The sequence below is a fragment of the Manacus vitellinus genome, unplaced genomic scaffold (genome assembly GCF_001715985.3).
Source record: "Manacus vitellinus isolate BGI_N305 unplaced genomic scaffold, ASM171598v3 scaffold_92_pilon, whole genome shotgun sequence".
NCBI lineage: Eukaryota > Metazoa > Chordata > Aves > Passeriformes > Pipridae > Manacus > Manacus vitellinus.
Genome location: NW_021940877.1, coordinates 1,040,591 through 1,066,345, shown reverse-complemented (window position 1 = coordinate 1,066,345; position 25,755 = coordinate 1,040,591). Strand labels below are relative to the sequence as shown.

The 25,755-nt window shown below is 53.4% G+C and overlaps 1 protein-coding gene across 1 annotated transcript; it reads left to right on the top strand.

The window, feature by feature from the left end:
* The first annotated feature begins 669 nt into the window (after nucleotides 1-669).
* ALDH4A1 (aldehyde dehydrogenase 4 family member A1) lies at nucleotides 670-10,906 on the top strand. The gene is made up of 14 exons (XM_018086330.2): nucleotides 670-868; nucleotides 1,143-1,235; nucleotides 1,324-1,371; nucleotides 1,655-1,810; nucleotides 2,165-2,314; nucleotides 2,404-2,478; nucleotides 4,741-4,928; nucleotides 5,690-5,763; nucleotides 6,223-6,419; nucleotides 6,789-6,836; nucleotides 7,178-7,330; nucleotides 7,594-7,715; nucleotides 8,450-8,568; nucleotides 9,254-10,906. Exons 1-14 carry the CDS (start codon nucleotides 713-715, stop codon nucleotides 9,364-9,366), a joined length of 1,692 nt encoding a protein of 563 aa, XP_017941819.1. The 5' UTR covers nucleotides 670-712; the 3' UTR covers nucleotides 9,367-10,906.
* The last annotated feature ends 14,849 nt before the right edge of the window (nucleotides 10,907-25,755 follow it).

Genomic DNA, 25,755 nt, shown 5'->3' with positions numbered 1-25,755 from the left:
TCTGTTTCCCCCTGTTTCCCCCTTCGCCCCGCCTTGTTTTCCCCCTTTTCCCCCTTTTCACCTGTTTTCCTCAGTTTACCTCTTCCTTTTCGTTTTTCCCCGTTTTCACCCGCTTTTCCCTTGTTTTCCCTCTTTCCCTCCCGTTTTCCTCCCTTTCCCTCCTTGTTTCTCCCCTTTTCCCCTTGGCTTTCCCCTTTTCCCCCTTGTTTTTCCCTTTTCCCCCTTTGGTTTCCCCCTTTTCCTCGTTTTCTCTTTTCCCCCTTGTTTCCCCCATTTTCCCTAGTTTACCCCCCTTTCTCCCCTTGTTTTCCTCCTCTTTTCCCTTCACACTCTCCCCCTTTTCCCCTTTTCCCTCTTTTTGTGGACATTATCGCTGAGCTGGGCAACTTAACGCCCGGTGGGGTTGGGAAGCTGCCAAGGTCCAGCTCTGCTTGGGGCGGGGTCAGAGATGCCAGGCCGGCTTTTGCCCCCTGGCCTTTGCCGGGAGCTGGCGGAGTGTTGGGATGTTGGAGCAAGCCAGATCGATTCGGAGCTCACCCTGCACCTCGTGCCTTAGAAATGCCTTTTTCAGCAGTTTTTCCATAGTGAGGAGAAGGGATGTGTGGCCGGGGGCGATGTCCAGGCTCAGTTCCCGGCTCTGGCATCATCATCCCACGGGTGCAATGGGGCACAGGTGGGATACCACGGGACTGGTGTGGCCGGGGAGACTAGGATGAAGGTGTTACTGGGCTGTTGGGAAGCAGGGACCTGGAGGGATTCCTGCTCCTCCTGCAGGCGGAGATGTCAGCACCACTCGGCCATCCAGGTGACCAACGAGCCGATCCTCGAGTTTAAACCTGGGAGCCCCGAGCGAGCAGTGCTCCAAAAGGTACCACTGCTGGATTTTGGGGGGCTGGAAGGGCCTGGGTTGTGCTGCTCCAGGCTCTTCCTGGGGGGGGAAGCCCCATCCTGCCTGGTTCCAGCTCATTCCCTTTGGAGACAGTTGTGACTCCTGTCTCCAGCCCATGGATGCCCCACACCCAGGGGACCAAAGGAAGCCTGTTCCCAGGTTCCCTTTGCTCGTGGGGTGATGAGGAGGATAGATGGAGAGGGAGGGCAGCTGGATGCTGCTCCCACCGCTGTGCTCTCCTGCCTTTGCTCAGGCCCTCGCTGACCTGAAGGGCAAGACCGAGGAGATCCCGTGTGTGATCGGGGGGGAGGAGGTTTGGACACCGACCGTGCGGTACCAGCTCTCGGTGAGTCTGGGGGAGAGCAGAGCAGGGGGCGCTCTGGAAGGAGGAGCTGTTGGACTGGTACCTGTGGAGGCTTTTCTTCTCTTTTCAGCCCTTTAACCATACGCACAAGGTGGCCAAGTTCTGCTACGCCGGCAAGGTGAGCACATCTCGCTGTCCTCCCTTCTCTAGGGGGAAGCAGCAGTATTTTGCCTGTGTGAGATACAAATCACTGTTCATTTGTGAGCTGGGAGGCTCCAGAGGCAGCTGTTGGTTTTCCAAGTCCCAGGGATCTGGAACAAGTCCATACCAGGAGCTCCAGATTTGGGACTGTGATGGGGCAGTGGCTGCTGGGGTTTGTGCCTGGGGGTGAGTGACCCCTCGCTTTCTCTTCTGCCCTGGTGGTGGGTTCCTCCTCGTTACCTTTCCCCTTTTTTCTGCAGGAGCTTATTAACAAAGCCATTAATGCTGCCTTGGCAGTGAGGAAGGAATGGGACCTGAAACCTGTCCAGGACCGAGCCCAGATCTTCCTGAAGGCAGCTGACATGCTGAGTGGCCCCAGGCGAGCAGAAGTGCTGGCCAAAACTATGATTGGGCAGGTATGGGGGATACAGGAGGGACCTGGTGGATAGCTGGGGTGAACAGGAGAGAATCTGGGGAGCTGGGAATCAGGGAAGTAGGGCAGGCAGAGCTGCAAAGGTATTTTTTGGCCGTGGGAATGGCTGAAGATGTGAGGGAATACAGAGTGATCCTTGCTCTGCTGAGAAAGGAGGAAGGTGAAGCTGGGAGCCAGGCACCCTGGGAACAGGATCAGTTGGTGAGGGCTTGTAGGGGCCACATCTCTGGGAGCTGAGCACAGCTCCTGTGTGAGAGGCATCCCACAGAGCTCACCTGGCCGTGCTGCATCCCCCTCCCCCCTCCGTGCCTTCATTGTCTGGGGCCTCTCCTGGCAGGGCAAGACCGTGATCCAGGCGGAGATCGATGCCGCTGCGGAGCTCATCGACTTCTTCCGCTTCAACGCCAAGTACGCGCTGGAGCTGGAGCAGAGCCAGCCCCTGAGCGTGGACGTGAGCACCAACAGCATGGTGTACCGGGGGCTGGAGGTGAGGGAGGGCTCCCACCTGCTGCACTTCCCCTTTTTGTCCCAAACTGGGGTGTGGTGGCTCCTACTGGTTCCTTTCCTCCCCCGCAGGGTTTCGTGGCTGCCGTGTCTCCCTTCAACTTCACGGCCATCGGGGGCAACCTGGCAGGAGCTCCAGCACTGATGGTGAGTGTTGGGGGTGTCCGGGGAGAGCCAGAGAGGGAGAGGACGGTCTGGAGAAAGGCTGGGAGAGGGATCTGGTCTCTCAGACTGTGGTTTGGCTGCTCCGGGATCTGCAAGAAAAGAATTTAAGCCTCCCCGTGTCAGTAGGACACACGTGGGGTCCTGCTCTGAATTCCCTTTGAATTCAATCAGCAATTAGACTCAGACATCTTTAATTATGATAAGTCATCCCAGTGGCCACATTTTCATTGGACAGGTGTGATGGCGTTTCCAGGAACTGCCCAAACATGCTCTCCCGGGGTTTTAATTTTTAAGCCAAGTGTGTTTTCACTCCCAGCCTGGATTTTGGATCCAAAGAAGGGAAGAAATATGAAGAGAGGGTTTGTTTTCTTGCCTGATGCTTGTCCTGTGAATGGGCCTTTGGGGCGCTGTCAGGACAGGAAAGTGTAACCACTTTGTATCTGCCCAGATTCCCCTTGGACGCTGCTTTTCGGGTATGATGGGGTGAAGGTAGGAGAGGGCAGGTCGTGGCCCTGGCATTTAGCTCTGAACTGGGAGACAGGAGATCCCCATGGACATGAAAGATGGTCCGAAAAGTCAAAGTACTGGTAAAAATAATCTCTATATGTGTCCCACCACCTGGAGCTCAGGAATACCTGCATTTGCAGGGTGGATTTTGGGGAGAGACTGGTGAATTTGGGCTGGGATTCAGTAACTTATTATTGCACTGAAAAAAACCCCAAACCACAAATTATCCTAAGCTCTTTATTAATTAGGCTCAGATTTCCTGCTGGCCCCAAAGACAGGCCCTCCAGCAACAGTTGGAGGTGGAAGAGACTGGAGAACACCAAGCTTTTAATTTGCAAATGTCACATTTAAACCCATATTTGAGGTGAAGCATTTGAACCTGTTGCTTTTGTAGGGGAGGAATGGGGAGAACAAGGAAGAGGGTGAAGCTAACACAGAGCTGGGAAGTTTTCTGGAGGAGGGAGGTCATTTCTCCCATCCCAGGATTCCATGGAGGTCTTTGGCATTGGGAAATTTGGTGATAAGCTCATCCCAGAGCGGATGAGCTGTGCTGGGATGGGGTGAGCCTGTGCTGGCAGGTCTGAATGAAGGTCTGCATTCTGCAGTGCCTCCAGCACTCTCTCCTCGAGTGTGACAATGAATTCCCATGGGGATGCAGCAGGTGATGGAATCCCCCTGCTCTCCCTGGGGCAGGAGCAGAAGGGAGCAGGGCACCAGCAGGTGACTTGAAAAGCTCAGTGGCAGGTGGTACCTGGAATTAAATTTAGGAGAAAATGGTACTTAATAGGGAGATGTTAATTAGAGCCCCAGTGTTTCAGCCACCACAGTGCTCTTCCCAGGGGTTTAAACGTATCTCTTGCTTCAATAGCTGGAGAGATCAATGCAGTTACTGCTATTGCAGCGTCGGGAACAGGATTTCCTCAGGATCGGAGCAGTCACTGCTCCACTCTGGAATCCAGGCTGCTGGGATTGTCTCCAGTCATGGCCTGGGGTAGATTTCCCAGTTGCCTGGAGAGTTTTACTGAGTGTGATTTAGTTTTCTCACTGTTTGGAGTGGAAGAATTAAAGGGGCCCAGGAAGGAGCTGTGCCTGCACGACCAGTCCCTGGCAGAAGCCTGGTCAAGACAAAGTCTAAAAATCCCCCTCATGCTCCCCTGGGGCTGTGGCCCCATGCAGGGGGGCCCAGCAGTGTGACAGGGACACAGGGCAGTCCCTGGGCCCCCCGTGCCCATGCCTGGAGCTGCAGGGAGGACGCTGGTGCCAAGCCAAAGGAGTGGGGGGTCCCCACCGGTGTTTTCCAGCCCACTGTACTGTTTCCTTGTGCACATTCAATCCTGGCCTGAGGTCTGGTTTCACTGCTCTGCCTGGCACAAACACCTACTGGGTCGGGCCCAAACCTGGTGGCAGCACTGGTGACATCATAGCACATTTCTTGGCAGCGTCGTCCCTTTTCCTGAGACATAAACCAGGTCTGTGTTTCCAGCTCCTCTTAGGGAAGGCAAAACTCATCCCTGGGCAGGGAGGGTGTTGAAGGCTGGCACAGCAAGCCAGTGGCATGAAGGGGAGTTTTGTGCCTTCAGCTGACCAGGGTGGTCACAGTCCTTTCCAAAACCAGTGATGTGGTAGAGGTGGTTGTGAGTGACCCCAAGGTGCCCTCGCTCTGTCTCACCCGCTGCGGGACAGGCGTGTTCCATGGAATTGAAGCATTTCTCATGGCTGTTGTTATCCTGTCCCCAGGGAAACGTGGTGCTGTGGAAGCCCAGTGACACTGCCCTGCTCTCCAACTACGCTGTGTACAAGATCCTCCTGGAGGCCGGGCTGCCCCCCAACGTGGTGCAGTTTGTGCCAGCGGATGGGCCTGAGTTTGGGGACACTGTCACCAGCTCCGAGCACTTCTGTGGGCTCAACTTCACTGGGAGTGTGCCGTAGGTTGGGAAGGGGGGTGGCAGGGGGAGAGGGGCTGGGTGCTCCTTTGGCAGTCCTTTGAACTCACAGAGCAGGTTTGAGTAGGGCAGACACAGATAACTCTCCATTATTATATGCTAGAATTAAAATAGGGTTTCAAACAGGTGAAAAAAGTGTCTAAACCGGGTTTTCTTGTCACTCAAGGCACAGGAATAGCCAGACTTGATGCTGTGACTTGGCTCAACAAACGGTGCTGCTCGGGGTGGATTTGCAGCCCTGGGCTGTGGCCAAGTGCCATGGGGTGTCAGTGATGCTGAGCTGGTGATGCTGAGGGCCCTGGCAGTCTCCACGGGCTGTTACATCCAGGGATCCTGCTCCCCCAGCAAGGACATGCTCAGATGAGCATGGGGCTGGAAAGGTGGGAAGCTCATAGATTAGTATTAGTGGCTGTGCCTCCTGATGGGAGGTCATTTGCATTTTTATTGTTTTCCAGCCAAGAGGTTTGTCACAGTAAGGACCAAAAGGAAGGGGGGAAAGGGGAGGAAAAGAAACTTCTGCCAGATGCTTTTCCCTGTGACACTGCAACAGTTTATTTTTAAAACTATGGAGTTGTTGTGTAGAGCCTTTGCTTTGATATTTGCAGTTTCATTCCCAACATCTCCTCTTCCTCTTGTAGGGCATCCCTTCTTTTGCGGGTGGCCCTTCATCAGGGGCTTTTCCGAGTGCCATCCCTGTGTGCAAAGGCAAAAGTGCACTAACCAGCATCTCCTTCCTCTTCCAGGACTTTCAAGCGGCTCTGGAAGCAGGTGTCCCAAAACCTGGATCGCTACCGCAATTTCCCACGCCTGGCTGGAGGTAACTGCCAGTTCTTCCACCGTTTTAGAGGAGGCCATGCAGGGATGGGGGGGTCCAGTTTCTCCTCTACTTGGGGAGAAACTAAAGTGAGGGTCAGGATTCCTCTCCTTGGGAGCAGAGGACACAGTAAATTTCCGGATATTTAGAGGAGTTATGGCACCAACAAAGGATGGGCTTTAATGGTGTGGAGCTGGCACTTGGGTGGGGGGTAGTGGTGCTCTGGGGCTGCACAGCCTCCGTGCAAAGTTTGGGAACTTGGGCTGGTGCTTTTTCCAATAGTTTTCTAAGCCTGTTCCAGCTCCATGAGCTCTAGGCTGTGCTCTGGGGATCGTGGCACTCCCTGTTCCCTGAGGAACCGTGGACCAGGCAGGGTGAGCACAAGAGTCCTGGTGCTTCTTGGAGCTGTCACACCCCTGACGACTCCTCCCTCTCCCGTTTTGCTCCCTTCTCGGTGCCCAGAGTGCGGCGGGAAGAACTTCCACGTGGTGCACAGCTCGGCCGACGTGGGCAGTGTGGTGAACGGGACCCTGCGCTCGGCCTTCGAGTACGGCGGCCAGAAGTGCTCGGCCTGCTCCCGCCTCTACGCCCCCGACTCGCTGTGGCCCCAGATCAAAGAGAAGCTGCTGGAGGAGCACGGGAAGATCAAAGTGGGAGATGTGAGCGGAGCTGCCGGGAAGCTGAAGGGCTTTGCGGCTCAGCGGGTGGTTGATGGGATTAGAGACTGCGGTAACTGGCTACTAATTCCTATTGAACGGCTTTTTATCCGCTGCTTCTCCCCACCACAGCCCCTCCGCGCCCCCCTTCAGCTTTTTTTTTAGTGATTAGAAATTAACTTGTAGCCAGAGTCTGCAGGAAGGATTGTGGAAGTGGTGAGTCCTGCAGACTAATTGAAAAGGGGAGCTTGAGCAGAGGTGTGTTTGGAGCAGAGGAAAGTGTTATTTGGGGATTTTCAGCTCCTTCTCATTTCAGAGTTAACTTTTTGGCCCGGTGTGTATTTGCATCACCTCCTTTCTGCCTTCCCACAGCCTACCCAGGACTTTGGGACGTTCTTCTCTGCCGTGATCGATGACAAGGTGAGTTCACTTCTCCTGGTGCAAGAAAGTAACACCACCAGGCTCTCAGAAGTGTGAGGTACAAGGTTTTTACTTACAGCAAAATAGGAACATCGGTAATAAGTTAGAGCTGATTATCAGCTGTGTTGCATGTCTTAGTCACTGCTCCTCTTGTAAAGTGGGTTATTTCACTCAGAAATTCTGTTGAGTGTGAGGCTCAGAGCACTCAGGACTGTATTTCCATCTCCCACTCCTCCTAAGCTGGAAGAGCACTAAGAGCAGCATATCCCTGAAAGGATTTACCCAAACATCTTTTTAGACCCCCAAACCCACCCCCTTTTTTATTCTTCCCTTTTCCCAAGTCCTTCGCACGGATCAAGAAGTGGCTGGAGCACGCTAAGAACTCCTCCAACCTCACCATCCTGGCCGGGGGCGGCTGCGATGACAGCGTGGGCTACTTTGTGGAGCCGTGCATCGTGGAGAGCAAAGACCCCCAGGATCCCATCATGAAAGAGGTGAGAGCACCTTTGGGGAGGGGGCAGGAGAGGGGCCGTTGGTCCCCATCCCAAAATCCCTGTGAGATGTGTGATGAGCTGCCCAGGGCTCTGTGGGAAGTTGCTTCAGGGACATTCCTCTTCATCACAGTTTAACTCAGGGGGTGGTGGAGCACCCACTGCTTGTTTTGGGCAGCTGTCCCCATTGAGGGTGTTTTTGTTGGGCTGCACAGGAGATTTTCGGGTGCTGTCCCCACTGAGGGTGTTTGTGTTGGGCTGCACAGGAGATTTTCGGGCCGATCCTGACGGTGTTCGTGTACCCCGAGCAGCGCTACCGGGAGGTGCTGGAGCTCATCGATACCACGACGCCTTACGGCCTCACGGGGGCGCTCTTCGCCCAGGAGAAGTGAGTGCCAAATTCCCAAAATCCCAAAATCCCTCTGCCTGTTCCCTGCTGGGGTGAGCCACGGATCTTCCCTCTCTCCAAAGGAGGACAGCAAGCATTTCCCATGATGCTTGTGCTGCTCTTAGCCCTCCTCCCGTCAAGGAGGGAAGGGGGCAGCTTTAAAGTGGTTTTTCATCCCAAAATGATTTTTTTCAGTAAGAAACTATCCCAAAGGAACATTTGGAGCATATGGGAGGGTGCACCCACAGCTCCCCTCAAGCCAGAGGAGGGCTAAGAGCAGTGTTACCTCAAAGAGAGACCATCCATAAGTTATCATAAAATCATGCAATGCTTTGGGTTGGAAGGGACCTTAAAGCCCATCTCATCCCACCCCTGCCATGGGCAGGGACACCTTCCACTAGCCCAGGTTGCTCCAAGCCCCATCCAACCTGGCCTTGGACACTTCCAGGGCTGGGGCAGCCACAGCTTCTCTGGGCAGTGAGAGATAATTAATTACCTTCATTTTATCGCCATAAAACTTAGAAGGAGAAACAAACTAAGGAACAGGGATAATTTCAGTGAGCTCCAAGTAGCCAGGAGCTGTTTCAGTGTGTGTTAGAACAACATGCAGTCCTGGAAACGTGCACAAAGAAACACAAAGATGCCTTTTGCCCAGTTTTAATGGCTCCAGGGGAGCAGAGGCCCCCCCAGAGGCATTTGCTGTGGCTGTGGCAGCCTTGTCTGTCCCTCCCCAGGAGGATCATTGAGGAGTCCCGGAGCCTCCTGCGCAACGCCGCCGGAAACTTCTACATCAACGACAAGTCCACGGGCGCCGTGGTGGCCCAGCAGCCCTTCGGAGGCTCCCGAATCTCAGGTGAGACCCAAAGCCCTGCCTGGAGATTCCCTGCACGGCCCTGCTGAGCTGCCTGTCCCAGTACCTAAAATCAGCTCTAAAAGAAACCCCCTGAGACTCCATCTGGGGGTTTTAGAAGGCAGGTTTGATCATTACGACCCCAGATGCACGAGAATCTGATTTCTTCCAAAGCGTGGGTGCAGAGTTACAAAAGCCTCTTGCTTTCATTTAGTTCCCTAATTAACAGTTCAAAGCATTACCTGATACTGTTACACCCCCTTCCAAAACCGCCCCTCCCTTAGTACCACCCTTGACACACCTCCCAAATTTGAGGTGAAAGTCCCAAAGATACCTTGTCTTCATCTTCCTCATCTTCTTTCTTGGTCTTTGGCTCAGTATCTTGCCTTCTGGAGCAGTTTCCAAGCCTCTGAATAGCTTTGGTCGTGTCAGGTGTTATGTCTCTTTCTCAGTACATTTGTACAGATAGAAAACTCTTCACCTCATTAAAATCCCTCGTTTGTTAAAATTCTTAACAAAGAACGTTAACCAGCATTTCAGGAATCTTGTACAAAGGTACTTAGCAAGCTAAAAGTACTAATGAGCTATCCTTAAATCTTATAGACTACACATTTTAAGGCATCAGTCCCTCCAGGCATGTCCTTCCTCGTGCTCGTGGTCAGCAGTGCTTTGTTCCCTCCCCACACAGGCACCAATGACAAACCTGGGGGTCCCCACTACATCCTGCGCTGGACGTCCCCCCAGGCCGTCAAGGAGACCCACGTGCCCCTGCGGGACTGGCGTTACTCCTACATGCAGTGATGCCCTGGGGCCCCCAGCCCTGCCCTGGCACTGCTGAGCCCCAACCACAGCTGCAGCCTCACAGAGCACTTAAATTACTGAGCTCTAACCTGACCAGCTTAGGTTTTCTTTCTAAAGAACAGAAATGGTCTGTTATTAGATTGTGGACTCAAAAGGCCTTCTGGTTTCCTTAGTTGTGTGGGATGTGGTTTCGTGGTGAACGTGGCAGTGTTGGGTTGATGATCTTAAAGGTCTTTTCCAACCTAAGTGATGGTATGTGAGCATGCTTAGTTAATTAATTAAGGGGTGGTTGCAGAGGCAAACCTGGACTCCAGTTCTCTTTTCCTGCCATTTTTTCCGTCCCCAGCAGTCCAGCACAATTCCTTCTCAACTGGGCTGAGAGGGAATTAGAGCATGAGACGAGCATTAAGAGGTTGGCCCTTTCCCTGTCACTGGTACAAAGCAAGGTCCCTCACTTTGTCCCCAAGGCCTCCTTTACCCCCTCCAGCAGGAATCCCTGGATGTTGAGGTCTGCCTGTACCAGCCTTCCCAGGTGGTGTGGGAAGCCAGGCTTGTTTTAAACTCCAGATCAGTGTGGTGGGAGCCCTAAGTCATGTTTTCTCCCCATTCCTGAGCAAGAGCAAAGCCTCCCATCCCTCAGAATATTTGGGAAACAGGAAGGGAGCTTGGCAGCAGGTAGGTTGTGCCAGGAGAGGGCAGCTGTGGTGCTGCTTGGAAATAAGTTTAAGTGCCTTATTCCATCCCTCCAAAGCCCTCAGTGGGCACTGCCTGCACGAGACCTGTCAGGTGAGTTCAGGGTGGGCTCAGACATGGGGCAGAGGAGCGGCAACACTCTCCTTGGTCCCCTTGTTTTATTACTGGCTGTCAAGGCCTGGGAACACTGTCTCCAGTATCCCCATAAGTTGTTGGTTGCTCCCACTGCTCTGATCCTTGTGTGTGCACTGGAAGGAAAGATCTTCAGAGATGTTTCAGTCATGGGAATGTTCCTGCACAAGCTGCTCAGGTGGATGTACTGTCCCCAACACCCTTAGGAGGAATTTAAGTAGGAGCGGGAGATGCTGGGACAGCAACAAGAGGTCCAGGACCCCACTCTCATCCTGGGGAGCTGCTCTCTGACACAGCCCCATCTCTGAGGCTCTGCCAGCTGCTGAGTTCAGGAGTTAAATTAGAAATTTAGTTAGTTCTGACCTTTGTGGCCTCCAGTTGCTCCATCAGCCAGGACTCAGCGGTGGGACCTGCAACATAAACAGGAAAAGGGATCTGAGACACGAGGCCTTGAGTCCTCCCAGGATCAGTTCTAATTTACAGATGTGTTTGTTTCTAACACCTACAATTAATAACTGCTCAATTAGCAGGATTTGCAGATAGAGTGGATAACCCTGTTAAGGCTGTTGTAATAAGCATTAGGTATTGATCTCAGTATTGATATCAGTCCGTGCCTGGGCTGAGGCTCAGGGTACAGGTCAGGGAGGAGTGGCAGTAATTCCTGTGGATCCTAGTTCAGCTAGAAAAATGTGCAATAAAAGAAATTACAAGCCTCTTTATGTTGTTTCGTGAATTATTTCTTCAGATTGTTGCCAAATAAAGAGTGAAACCAAATGGGCACTTGGGACCTTTAAATAAAACCAACCCACTATTGTATTTTCTGCTAAAACCAAGACATTCTAAGACTTGTGTGGGGAGAAAGAGGCAGAAACAATAAGTAAGTGCTTCATTCAGAATCCCAGAATGGTTTGGGTTAGAAGGGACCTTAAAGCCCATCCCACCCCCTGCCATGGGCAGGGACACCTTCCACCAGCCCAGGTTGCTCCAAGCCCCGTCCAACCTGGCCTTGGACACTTCCAGGGCTGGGGCAGCCACAGCTTCTCTGGGCAACCTGTGCCAGGGCCTGCCCACCCTCACAAGGAAGAATTTCTTCCTAATATCCCATCTAACCCTGTCCTCTTTCATTTTAAAGCCATTCCCCCTTGTCCTCATCCATGACACTCCAAAACATTCTGGTGCTGCTGACTGGAAGGGCACACAGGAGCCCAGCTCACCAAAAATGCCCCAGTTCCACAGCAATGGAACTGTGGGAAACCCCCCAATCTCACACCAGTGGGGAAAGGACTGGACTCTGACTGCAAGGATGGGCTCCAAACCCCTGGAGATATCCGGATGGGACCACAGCAACATCCTGTCCAGCCAAGTCTCCTCCTGGCCCGTAGCTTAGGATAAGCCCCCTCTTCAAATCTCCTCCAAATGGTATTCCCAAACGTTCCCAGCCTGTCCCAATCTCTCATTTAAATCCCATTAAGGGCTCTCACCCCCTTTGCAGGCAGCCAGGAGATCCAGGGAGCCACAGCCCTGGAGCTGAGCGTCCGTCCCAGCCACTGCTTCGGCTCACGCCTTTTATGCCTCAAGGCCGGAGTGTCAAGTGGATTTTTGAGCCTTGACTCTGAATTTCATGGCTTTTGTGACTCTAAATCAGTCTCCTAATGCTATTTAAACGTTGGCTTTTTGAAGCTGATAAACACTTTGGTAGGTGTTTGGGATAGATGGGGCCTTCCAGAGCAGACCCCCGGTCACGTTCCTGCTCCAGCATCCCTGTTTGGATGCCCATGGAGCTCTCTGTCCTCTGCCAGGATGGGGAAAGGGGCCTGGGGAGGACACGGGGGCTCTGCATGATCCCAATAAAGACAGGCAACAGGTTTGGAGCACTCTGGTAGGGCTTCAGTCCCATTCCCGTGTGCAGCCTGGCTCTCAGCAGTCCCCAGCGCATCCCAAAGCTCTGGGCTGTCCATCCTCGGAGCCGGGAGCCGGCTGGGAGGCTGAGCCAGGTTCTCACTAGGAAGTGGCAGATTTTCCCCCCTGATAACACGCAGCTCCATCTGCTTCCCGTTAGCGGCCCCGGCCGGGGCTAATTGGCAGATCAAACCCTCCCATGTCCCGCGTTAGGAGCGGCCGGAGCGGCCCCGACGCCTCTTGGATGGAGCCCAGACACCTTCCCTGCCACCCTGGGCTGTGCAGGGGTGCTAATGGGAACCACCCGGAGCAGCCCAGGGAAGGAACAGGCTGTGAGAGGCTCGGAGCCCCTGGCAAGAGGAAAAGTGGGAATCCGAGTCAGCGCAGAGCTGTAAATCCCTGGGGAGTGAAGGGGGAGAGGCAGAGGGTGGGCAGATGTCCTGCCCAGGGAAACCTGCAGCACCTAAGTGTGACCACGTCCCCCACCCCCGGGGCTTTGCAGGGACCCCAACGTGTCCCAGAACATAGAGAGGCTCTGGAAAAATGTATTTGGTGCCCTATTTCCACTGGCTGCATCCTGCCGGGATTTAGAGCAGCAGCCCCCTTGCTGTTTTAGCACTGAGCAAGGATGCTTCTGCTTCCTGGGCAATTTAAACATTAAAAGAAAAATTAAAATGTAAAAATTAAAATTAAATTTAAATGTAAAAATGTTTTGAATTGCCCAGATTTTCCATAAAAGAAAACAACCACCATAGTCCAATTGTGCCTTAATGCTACTCAAGCAGCACTCACCAATTTGGCTTTGTTTTAAGGAGGAAAGGTTTAACCCACTAAGGGGAACATCTGCCATTCCCCACCCTGTGAATGGCTCCAATTCAGGCCGGGTCATGGGGCTGGAAAGCTCAAGGATGAAGGGATCACCTCAAGCCTGGCACAGAACACAACAACTGAACCTCAGAGGGGGGGTCTTGATTGTGTTTGGCTTCGGGGGTCAAGGGAGAGCCCTTACCCCGCCCTGAGGGGACAATAAATGAGCTCTAAATCCCGGCAGGATGCAGCCAGTGGGAATGTGTCACCAAATGTACTTTTCCAGAGCCTCTCTGTGTTCTGGGACATGTTGGGGCCCCTGCAAAGCCCCGAGGGTGGGGGACACGGTCACACTGGGGTGGTGCTTCCCAACAGGCGTGCCTGGAAGTGCCTGGAGCTCAGGTCTCCTTCCTGATTTGCCAGCTCCCACCACCACTTCATGGAATCCTGGGATATCCTGAGCTGGAAGGGACCCATAAGGATCATCCAGTCCAACCCCTGGCCCTGCACAGATACCCCAACAATCCCTCCCTGTCCCTGAGAGCATTGTCCAAACAGTCCTTGAACTCTGTCAGGCTTCTCAACCGCAGCACCTTTTCCTGCCCACACTCCAGGAAACCACACAAGCCAGACTTACCAACAGATCTCCACGGATCCTACAGATCCCTGCCAAAAACATCTCCCTTTCCCTCCCTGTGCTGGTCTGTGGTCTTGGGGCAGCAAGAGCTTGGCATCACACTCCCCCTCCAGGGATTTTTGGGAACAGCCCATGTTTTCCTATTTTTCCATTCCCTGAAAAACAGGATGATGAGGAGAAAAGAGCCACAGGGATGAGGGTGATAGGAAGAGAGAAGAAAACATGATGCAGGAGAGATCCAGAAACCCTGAGCATTCTGAGAAGAGGGTTTTTCCAGGGAAACAGAAACTCCTTGGCCTGTTTTTTTTCTCTTCGTGCCTTATACTATTTCCCCTTTTGCCATTTTTGCCTGAGGATTCTCCTCGCCAGTGTCTTTGTGCTTTGTGGCTTTGGGAGAGCAGAGAGGTCCCCGGGGGCTGCGGGAGGAGGTGTTTGCAGTACAGGGATTTAGCAGCAGATGGTGGTCTTTCTTTATCCCGTTCTCGGCACACCGGGAAAAGCAGAGGGCCCCCCGCTCCCACCGGGCTGGCTCAGCCAGGGGGGCTAGGGTGGGAGCTGAGGGACCCCAGGACCGGGAGGGATGGCTGTGGGGCTGAGCTGGGGAACAAGGAGTGGGTTTAAGCCAGAGGGGAGGAAGGGAAGAGCCTCAGGGTTCAGCTCTGGAGCCGGATTTTCCCACAGTGCGGATGGGAGAGAGCGAGGAAAGAAACACCGGCGGCAGGAAAGGGGAGAGGGTTTGAGTGTGTCGGCCCTGCTCCACAAACAAACTGGGGTTTAAGGGCCAGAGCAAGTGCCTGCAGTCCCCATCCCCTCCAAAAATGCTGCAAAATTACAGAGAGGCTTCTAATATTTAACATTTTTGTTAAAGCCCCAGGTCCTGGAGTCATGAGAATGCAGCGGGATGTCAACTTCCAGCTAAGTTAAATAAAGAGGGGATTCACAGCCCTCAGGCTGACACAGCAAAGCTGGAAGAACACATGACCTTACCTCAGGACCAGGAAAAAGTCCTGGAAAATAAAGAGATCGGGAGGCAGAAAGGCCCCCAAACATCCCCCCTCCTTTGCATGACTACAGTGCTCACTAAGCAATTAAAAATTGTGGGATGCATCCCTGTGGAGAGATCTCCCTCCTTCCCAAGGCATCTGAGGACCCCTGGATCCCTTCCTCCAGGTTTGGGCTCCTCTTCCCAGACCCTCAGAGCACAGGTTGGGCTCAGGGGGCACCAGTGGGAGCTCTGCAGCTTTGGCAGGGGAGTGAGGATCATTCCTATCCCAGCATTTCCCACTTTCCCCCAGGGAGGGCTTGTCTGGAAGCCTGAATTCTTTTGGAGCCAGGCTGCTTGAGAAGAGGAACAGGTGAAGGCAGAGTCTGGCTCTGTGGCTCTCCAGGGAACCCCCCGAGATAAATCACTCTGTGCTGTCTGACGGCCCCGGGGTTGGCTCGGGAGGAGAGGAAGGACGTTCCTGGCAGCAGCAGGAGCGGCGGCAGAGTTGGCCCGGGATGGCCTCGGGATTAAGAGGGAACTTTTGCATCTGCCGAGCTGCTCCAGCGCGGCCTTTCCCCTTCCAGCTGCGACTCTGCCGCCTCCAGGCCCCTCCCCCGGCCAGACCGGCCCCCGAGGGATGGGGGGACACCACAGGGAGGTGAGGCACAGAACCACCCCAGCTCAATCCCCATTCCGTGGGATAGGACCCGGTGGGAGGGAAGGTGTGAGTGTTCCCGTGTGAACCAGCCTCTCCAAAGGCTGGACCCTGCCAGGATGGGCAGGGAGAGCTCCAGCCCTTTTTTCTCAGGTGCAGGCATCGTTCTGCAAGCAGCAATATCCCCCAATACCCACGGCATCATCATCCTCACCTGCCTACAGGCCTAAAGCAAAGCACAGAGCTCATCCCCACAGTTCCAGGGACAGGGGGTTTTCCCTTGAACCACCATTTCATCACACCAGGGGCCGCCTGCACCCGCAGTCCCTCTCCGGGGGGGGGGGGGGGGGGGATTCTCCCCTAAATCCTGCTCCTGTCCCTAAATCTAACCATCCAAGGATCAGCACCAGCCCAGAGATCCACCCTCACCACATCACAGCCCTTCACATCACATCCCCCCTCCCCAGCCCTTCGTTCGGGTGCTTAAAATGTATCTGCAGTACCATCTCAGCTGCTGTTTTTCATCCCTCAGCGATAAGGCATCTGTGTGTACACAGCACCCAGAGAATTACTCACAAACAGCGGCTCCTTCCCCTGGATGTTCCCCCCCTCCCCCCGCACCAATTATTAACATTATCCCAGCAGCAGCCCCACTCTGCCTTGTTTTCGTCGCAGGTTTTTCTCCCCCACCCCACCCCTCGTTTTTCCCCCCGCCCTGTGTCGTGCTCGCGATTTGAGATCACAAACGTGACATTTCGGTGCTTGCCGGCGGTGCCAGGCGGGCACAGCTGCCGGGGACAATCGATTCTCCCCGCCTCGCCTGCCCGTGCCATCCAAAACATTCAATCAGCAGGAGATCAGCCCTGCTGGCAGCTCCCCGCTCCCTTCTCCCCCAGTTTGGGAAAATATGCGACACCCCAAAAATGGGCGATGCCACCAGAGCTGGAGGGGAGCATCCCTGCGCCAGGAGGGTGGGAATGGGAAGGGATCAGCTCAGAGCAGACTGAGTGATAAGGTCTGAGCAGGGGAGTCTTGCCACCTCCACAGACAAACTGGTGTGTACTGGGATAGCTGTGGGACAGGTTTGCCCCTCCTCCAGCAGCACATCTGCAGCCCAGAGAGGGTCAATAATGCAGGTGAAGGGGATTCCAGCCTGAGGCCTGGAAAAAAGCACATAGTGGAATATGGGGGCTTGTAGGGAACAAGATTCTCTGGGTCAAAATTCCCAGAGCTCCAGAGAGTGCAGCCCCACCTTCAGGTGCCAGAGTTGGGAGGCTCAGATGGGGTCTCTGCCACCAGGCTGGGCACAGCGGATGTGCCTGGAGGTATTCCCAGGGAGATCCTGAACCCCTCCTCAGGCAGGGATCTGCAGGCAAAGGGGTGTTGCCATCCCATTTAGAGGGTGGGGGAGTTGAGGCACAGTGTCGGGAGTGGCTGATCCCCCTGCAATCTACGGTGTGGCAACGGAGCTTCCCCGTCCTCTGCTCCCACCAGGGGCCCTGGGAAGTGTGTGAGGGGGCTCTGGGAAAGGGGCAAGAGCTGAAAATTGGGAGTGAGATATCCATGCACGGATGGCACCCAATTTCTTCCTGTGTGTCCCCCGGGCTCTGCACCCGGGCAAAATTCGTGGGGGAGCAAGTTGTGGGGGGCTGAAGTGGCGTTTGTGGGGGGCACAGGGCTTTGGCCAAACCCCACACACGTCAGCCCGTGGGGAAAGGCCCGGGCAGAGAGGGGAGAGCCCGAGTGACGCCCGTGCCCCTGGAATGTGTGTCCCCCTCCCTCTCCTGGCCCTAATCCGGGTGGGATGTGTGGAGACAGCTGTGCCTGCCCTGACATCACCGGCGGCTGGGAAGGCGCTGCCTTGGCCAGGGGCTCCTTCCCCGCAGGTTTGCAGGGGAGGGGGGAAGGGGCGCCCGCTCCCCTGAACCCTCTGCAAGGAGAGGAGGAGCCTCATCCCTCTGCTTCCAGCAGATCCAGGCAGTGCTGCCTCCCAGGAGAAAAGCAGGGAGGGGCCTGCACCCATCCCCCAGCGCTGGGACACCGCGTGTGACCCCCGGTGAGTGCTGCACTCTGTCCACAGGGACAAAGGAACACCCCAGTCAGGATGGATCATGGAATAACCCCAATGTTCCCCCCCCCAGCTGCCCAAATCCGGTTGTGGGTTTTGTTTCCTCAGCCCCAAGTCTCTGCTTCTGCTGCCTCAAACGAGGGAATGAAAACAGGTGGAAGGAGGGAAGGATGTGAGGCAGCTCCAGCTGCAGATTGAGGGAGATGCAGAGCTGTGCCTGCTCCCCTCATCCCTACTGCCTTTGCAGCTCTTCCCTCTGTGCTTGCTGCTGCTCAGGGGGTTGTACATGTGCAAAAAGCAGTCCCAGGGTGGTCTGACTGTGCCTAAGAAGGATACTGGTATGGAGGGAGCTGTGCCAGATCCTCTGCTTCACCCAGCAATGAATTCCCCTGCTCCCAGGAACTCCTCAGGGTTTGTACATTTGCACCTTTGCAGCTGGTTTGCTGAGAGGGGCTTTGTTAGACTGTACACCAGGGTGCAGCTGCCCATCCGGATCCTGGAATGCTACTGGGATAGTCCTGGGGTGAAATGGGAAAGCAGCTGATGGGCACCCCAAATTTGCTGCAATGTATTGCGGAGAAGAAGTTTTCACAGAATCATGGAATCATGTAATGGTTTTGGTTGGAAGGGGCCTTAAAGCCCATCTCATCCCACCCCTGCCATGGGCAGGGACACCTTCCACTAGCCCAGGTTGCTCCAAGCCCCGTCCAACCTGGCCTTGGACACTTCCGGGGATGGGGCAGCCACAGCTTCCTGGGCAACCTGTTTCTTTCAGTATTTCCCACAACCCAAGGCTGGACATCCCAAAACCTTCTCCTAACCTGCTGATGGCTCAAGGTTTCCCTAAAAGACCCACCAGGAGTGGTGTTCAAGCCCCAGGGAGGTGCTGCCTCCCTTTCACCCTCCATCCCTGGCTGTGTAACAAGTGAGACAACCACAACTGGTCCCAGACTGCAGGATGGAGGGTGGGATTAGGTGTCAGCGGCTGCACCCTGGAAAACGTGATCCCCTCTGGGCCACTCTGCCTGGTGTTTGCACTGGAACCATCAATCAGGGCAGAGACACGATCACATTTTATAGCCAAAGCTGCTTGTGAAACTCAAGCTCGGCCTGGCAACCCCTGCTTGGCTCCCTTGGCAGGGGAAGGAGAAGCCTGGATGTGTTTAACCCGTTGTGACAGGTCCTTTGAGCTGCAGCTCTGCAGCAGCCTCAGCTCTTCTGCGCGTGTGACCTTGTCCCTCCTCTGTCCTCGGCATCCAGTGCTGCAGATGTAGCACGGGGTGTTGATGAGGCTGATGAGAAGCTCTGCACAAGCAGATGGCACACAGAGAAGCTCCTTTCCCCCACTATTTCCAGCCCACAGTTGCACATCATCCCAAATCTGCCAAAAATGCCATAAACCGTCAGCCCTGCGTGTCCTCCCGGATCCCCACAGCACCCAGCCCTGGCTGCAGGGCCCAAGATATTCTCGAGGCGTTTGCAGCCTTGCAGCTAAAACAGACATTGCACGAGTGGCTCCTTCTCTGAGCACAAACACGAGGAAATCCGTGCCCTGGAAACGTGAACTCCCTGACAGCAGAGCTGACAGCGGGGGCAGCGCTCACACAGCCCAGCTCTGCCTTCACCAAGTTTCTCCCCGTGTCCCCGTCCCTTTGTTTCCCTTCTCCTCGGGGAGCTCGTTCCTGGCCCTCATCCCACCGGGCGGAGCTGTTCTCCGGGAATTGCCGCAGTGGCTCCGGTTACACCTGCCCGGGAACGAAGCGAATTCCCGACGGGCACTGTCCTCCAGGCAGGGACATGGAGCCTGGCTATTGAGGCCACGGGAATTCCAGGAGGGTTTTACACCCCAGCCGTGCCAGGCTGACGGATTGCTGACTGCAAATTAGACTCCCAAAGCTGGAAGCAGTCATAAATGTTGGAGAAAACGACAGCTCCCACAGGGAAGGGATGTGTTCGAGGGGAGGAGGGGGCTGAGGTGGGGATGAATTCCTGGGAAGGATTTGGGACAGACACATGGAAGGATGCTGGGTGCTCCTCTGCCTGGCACAGGATCTCTGCAGCCCAGAGATCTTGTTGGCAAATGGCAGATTATAAAATGCAGAATCATGGAATATCCTGAGCTGGAAGGGACCCAAAAGGACACCCCAACAATCCCCCCCTGTCCCTCAGAGCATTGCCCAAACCCTCCTGGAGCTCTGGCAGCCTTGGGGCTGTGCCCGCTGCCCTGGGGAGCCTGGTCAGTGCCAACCACCCTCTGGGGGAAGAACCTTTTCCTGACATCCCACCTGACCCTGCCCTGACACAGCTCCAGCCGTTCCCTCAGGTAAATTTTTTCATGTAAATGAATAAATTTGTCACCCTTAATCCCGAGCAGTTCCACACCGTCAAAAATAGGAACTGGCTGATAAAATCAGGCTGATTTCCAGAGCCTGACTCCAGAACTGTCAGTCTTGTGCCCAAACACGACAGGGACTTGGAAAGTCACAAGTTTGTGGTTTGGGAAGCCAAGGAGTGAAGTGATGGGGGGGAATCAGCTGACCAATTTCTGACTCCGAGGAGCCAAAAACTGAGGGGTTTAGTCTATACCACAACAAAATAGTTGTCCATGGCCAAGCTGCTGCTCTCTGCCCTGTCCCACACCTTTTAAGCTCCATCCTACTCTCCACCTTGCACAGGGTTGAAGAAGAGGAATTAACTTCAGTTAGAAAAATGGTTCTTGGACTCAGATTTCTTGTTCCCTAGTTAGAGGTAGACACTGACTGAGTGTGGAAGGAGAAAAGAGGGAAGAAGGAGGTGAAATCATTATCTTTTCCTTCTGCTTTGGTCTCTAAAATGGGAACTACCTGGCTTTTTTTCACAGCTGGTGTGTTCTGAGCCCCTCAGAGAACTTGGGTGCCCACTGAACCCCTGAATTCCAACTGGAATGGGAACCATGGCAAGCAACATCACTTGGGATGTTCTCCCTAAGCCCGTTCCTGGACCAAACCTCCCTACTGGCTCTGAGCATCCTTGTCTCCGTGGACATGGACTGATTTCCTGCTGCCCAGGCTGCAGGGAGGTGATAATTCCTTGGTGACACCTGCACTTGCAGTCCAGGCTGCCTCCCCCACTTGTCAGCTCCTTTTAACCACATGTGATAACTTGCCAGAGGCTCCTGACATTGTTTTTCCTGGAGCTGAGCAATGTGTTGAGCAGCTGCATGAGGGGAGAGTCTCATCTTTCTGCTCCAGCCCGGGAGAGCCCGCCCGGCACCTCCTGCACCTCCCGCTTCCATTGGGAACACTGAGACTTTGGCACCACTTCAGACCCTCCCTCCTGTCCTGGGGTGAGGGGGAGGCAGCTGTGGTGCCTTCTCACAGCCTGGGAAAATAGTTCAGGGCTCCACAATTCCCTGAGAGGCCTGAAATTCAAGTGGCCAGTGCTCTCACTCCCCTCTCCCCCCTCCATCCTTCTCCCCTTCCTTTTCCTTCCCCTTTTCTCACCCCAACCTCACAGCTCTTGTTTAAGATTAAGCACTTTTCCTCCCTCACTAGGGAGAACAGGCCACCCATCCCACCCCTTGCCAAGAGCCTCAGTGCCCTGTACATCCCACAGCTCTCTTCCCTAGAAACTTTAACCCATTCCTTCCCCTCCCTATTATTTTGGGCTCAGTAATTCCAATAATTCTAAAATATTCCTTAAAATTATACCCTCCTTTTACAGCTGTAAGATGAGGTTGAGGACACTGCTGCTGGGAATATGTTCTTATACTTCTCCAGGGTTGCAGCTCCCAGACACAGAGCCCAAAGGATGAACCTCCCAATTAATAATTAAGTCTATCAATGCATCTCACTTTTAAGCAGTATCCTGCTGTTCCCCCATGACAGGTGGTAAAGCAGTTTATCCCAATTTTATAGATGAGGAATTGAGGTGCAAAGGGGTTTCACAGGCTCCCAGTCCAACAGAGTAGGGTCAATAGGCATGAACCTAATTCCCACAGATGCCCAGGACCACAATTTCAGGAATTTTATCCCTGTTTTACCACTGAGGAACTCCCAAACAGTGATTCCTGTAGTTCAGGCATCAAACCATGGTGCAAACCCACCTATTTCCCAGCAGAGGGACAGGCAGAGCTGCTGGTTTTGAACTGGATTCCACAGTTTTGCAAATATTTGACATCACAATGGATAAGGGATGCTCCTGTACAAAATAGGTTATGCAAATGGACTGTATACACAGTAGAGACCCTTAAAATATCTGTCAGCACTTTGTGCCACATCCTTCCTTGTGCAAAATCACACTTTAATGCTTCTTGGCAAGCAAAGGACCCAGTTTTATCCCAAGACTATTGGTGCTCCTGCAAAGTACCACCATCTCAGAGTAGTAACAGTTTACACCCACTTTGTAGCACAAAAAACTGTAGCACAAGGTGCAGGTAATGTCCAGGGTATTGAAATAAAACCTCTTCACGTGGACTTGGCATTAGTTCCTGTCCAAGGTGCTCCTGGCATCAGGAAAGAAGGGTGGCTGTGTCCCACCAGGGAGGACATTAGACAGAGGGTGTGGATTGAGCCATTTGGGAATCACAGAATCATGGAATCATGGAATGGTTTGGGTTAAAAGAGACCTTCTCTTGTTCCACCCCCTGCCATGGGCAGGGACACCTTCCACCAGCCCAGGTTGCTCCAAGCCCCGTCCAACCTGGCCTTGGACACTTCCAGGGATCCAGGGGCAGCCACAGCTTCTCTGGGCACCCTGTGCCAGGGCCAAACCACCCTCACAGGGAGAGATTCCTTCCTAATATCTGATCTAAACCTGCCCTCCTTCAGCTTAGACCATCCTTCCTTGTCCTATCACTCCACATCCTTGTGAAAAGTCCCTCTGGGGAAGGAAAAGTGAATATTAACAACACATATTTTCCTAAGATAACACACCACTCCTTCCTCCTGTGTTCTCCTTCTCTGTTCTACAGGAGGGTGTGGGGGTCTCCCCAGGCTGGAATGAAGGTCAGTCTAGCGGGGACTGTTGGGAGAAGCTTTGGATGTGCATCTCAATCCCACGTGGTGGATGATTTGGATTAGCGATTTGTCACAACCCCCTCAGCTCAGTGGGTTTCAATGATGGGAAAGACACACAGATGTGAAACCTCACTTTGATTGGCTTTGATTTGAGGTTGGATTGACAACCACAAGGAGCTGGGGGTTGGACTGGGGTCCAGACACAGCTGAGAACTGTGATGCCAGAGTTGTGACCCAACACAGTAAATTCGGTGGTGGGGACAGAAATGGACAGGAAGATTTTCAGACCAGGAATTCCAAACTTCAACCCAAATGCTGAACTCCTCAGGGAGCCCATCAGTGAACTTCATCTCCATTTGCCAACCATCCCTCAAACCAAATTCACTCGATGTTTGGCCCAAAGAGAAATGCAAGAGAAGCCCCGAGATGCTGCAGCAAAGCTGTTTTCTGTTCTCTCCCCTCTCAGTTGGGGGAATTTCAAGGATCTGAGGAGACCTTGTACCTTTTCCTTCAGAGGGAAGATGCCAGTGCTTCCAAAAGGCCCAGGATGGGCTGGATGGTTCCTTCTCCTCCCGTCAGGGTGGTGCCCATTTGGGAAGCTGCCATTTTGCCCAATCACTGCCATAGGAGGAGGCAGCTTTGAACAGCTCTGGAACGCTGCAGGGATCGTTGTGGGAATGCTCTCCCAGCTCCCTCCTTCCATCCTGACACAAGGAATTTATTTATTACCTTCCCCCCTCACCTTCCTTCTGTCTGATGCCGGGAAAGGCAGGAAGGGGACAGGACTGAGGGGGCTGGATGCCAACAACCACCCCAGAAAGGAGGAACCTGTTCACAATTTTGGCATGTTCAACACACAAAAATCCAGCTGACCCAGTGTTTCCCAACTTTCCCTTCCACAACTTACCTTCCAGGGTAGCAGGAAAAGGTAGCAGGATGCTGTGAGGGCCAGTGGGCAAAGCAGGGCTACTAGAGGTGTTTTGGAAAAGATTTCTGTTCCTCTTCTCTGCATCTAATTGCATTTAATTGTATTTATACTGTGGCAGAGATAGAAGCAGCTGCTCATGACCCAAAGTCCTTGTTTGTTAGAGAAGTCTTCACACTGGACACAGGATGGTTTTCCCACAGGAATCCTTGGTGATGTAGATGACTCTCCCTCTCACACTTCTCCCGGAGGACAAGGGAGAGAAGCTGGGTTAGCAAAGGGAAATTACCAGTTTGGGGAAATGGAACCAAAGGGCTGCACTTGTGACTTGCAGAGGATCAGAGCCAATGTCTCCATTTCTCCCGTTTTTTGGCTGGAAGGTGTTTCCAGTCCACACTCCCACTGGGCAGGGCTGTGGCCATGGCTCTCCCCAGCTGAGTTTCACATTTCAGAACACCCAGTTTCCCGTTCTGGGTTGACCTCCCTGGCAGGGAGGGACATGAAGAGAGGGTTTAGCTCCCATGGAGACACCATGAGCTTCCAGCAAGTTTGCTTCTTGCAATATGGGAATATGAGCTCAGGGTCCCATATTCCTTTTTTTTTTTACACCAATTACACCCTGCAGGGCGACTCCAGCAGCTGTTGCACATTAACCTCAAGGAAGGCAGGAATCACACAGCCCCATCCCTGGGGATCTGGGTGCAGCTTGGTCTCCCCATCCCCAGCAGTGTTTTCCCAGCCCTGTGCACCTGGAGTGCAGGGAATGGAGCAGGACATGAGGGGGAAAATGACAAACAAAGCAGAACAGCACATGTGACACCCTGTGAATTAATCAGAGAGCAGGGCCAGCATGCTGGGCAAACAAGACCTGGAATTGCGTCTCTCCCCTTGATTAAATTAGAAAGCTCTCCAACTAATACAGAGCCCCTCGGTAAACAAGGGAACGGGGGCTAATGAAGTGGATAAGAAGCAACTTGACAAGTGACGGGGCTGGTGAGGGAGAGGAAAGGAGGGAGGAAGGCAGGGGCAGAGATTTAGACAGGAAAAAAAGGGAGAAGGAAAGCACAGAGAGTCAGAAATGGGGAGAAGAGAGGGATGAAGGGAGAAAAGGGAAAGGCAATCTCCTTCCAAAACGTTTTCCTAAAAAGGCAACACACAAAGAAAGTGTCTGTTTTCTGTTAAAAGAGATGGGAACTCTGAAGAGTCAGAAGTCAGCAGCAAAGGCACTGGGTTATGGTAGGTTTTCCTGCTGGGTAGAGGTTTAGGAAACCTTGAAGCTGTGAAGCATCAGACTCCAAAGCAGCTCCACCAGCTCTGGACTGACTGAGCTGTGGTGGGGTCAAAACTGGCACCGACAGACTGCACTTGGCTGAGGTATTGATTCAAACTGAGGAACTGCAGTTCTGTAACAGGCAGGGGGTTTGCTCCCTCTGCACGTCCCTGTCCTGTGTGTGCAGACCCTCCCCACCCCCTCACTAAGCCCTATGCCTCATTTGGTTCATCTGAATGAAAATCATGGGACCAGCTCTGGGATAAACCAGGAATGACCTGACTGAAGGCACTGGAGAAATATCAGTGGGCAGGGATGCAAGAGCAGAACCCAACAATCTCCTTCTTCCATTTTTGAAGAATTTACTCTTCACATCCAGATATGAAGAACAATGTAAACATTTCTGAAAGCCTTGTCCTTCTCCACCACCTCCAGAGTTCAGACCAAACCTTACACAAGTACCACCCAAATCTGAGGAAACATTGCAGAAAAAACCCAACTACCTGAGTACAGCTGTGAGTGAGAAAAGGAGCAGCCAAGTTGGGGAAAGAAGAAGTGAAGTGGTCTGGAATTACCTTGGGGTGGGTCTCTCCACGTGCTGGGTGTATGGAAGAGGCCTTTGGAAGGGCTGAGGGGTTTTCTATAGGTAATGTGGCTCTAGAGAGGATGCTGAAGTAATACAGCACAGCCAGCACTAAACAGGCATCCCATAAGCTGGTTTCTTTGCCCAGAGGCTGGGAGAGGGATTTGAGGTAAGATAAGATAAAGGAGTTTCTTTCCACCGAGGGCTGTGAAATGGTGTGGAACTGTGTCCACTCACATTTATTCCTGTCTCCCGTCCCTTCTCACTCCCACACCCTCCACCTCTTCCTGCTGGGTGATTAAAAAGAGTTTAATGTTGCTTTCCTCATTATTTTTCTCCTTTCTTTCTCTCTCCAGTGCACGGCAAAGCAGGAGGCAGAGCAAGTTGCTTCCCACCCTCCCCACTTGGGCTGTGGCAGTGAATTTCCAATTTTCAGCTAATATCAAGGTCGTGACAGAAAGCGCAGAGGCCCTGGTAGGACATAATGGCAGAAGAATTGTAAATGTTGCTTTTAGTGAATGCAGAATAAGGAAGGGCCAAGGAGGGGAAATTTTCCATTCAGTGCTGGCCTCTGAGTAGCGAATACATTTTCTCCTCCACTGTGTCGCATTAGATTTCCAGAGGTGCTCGGCACCAGGTACATGTCATTAGTAACAGTTTGCGTGGTAATGAATCCTTTTATTTCTCTTCCACACAGCTCATGAATACATAAAGAGCCTGGTTTTAGTCGCATCTGGT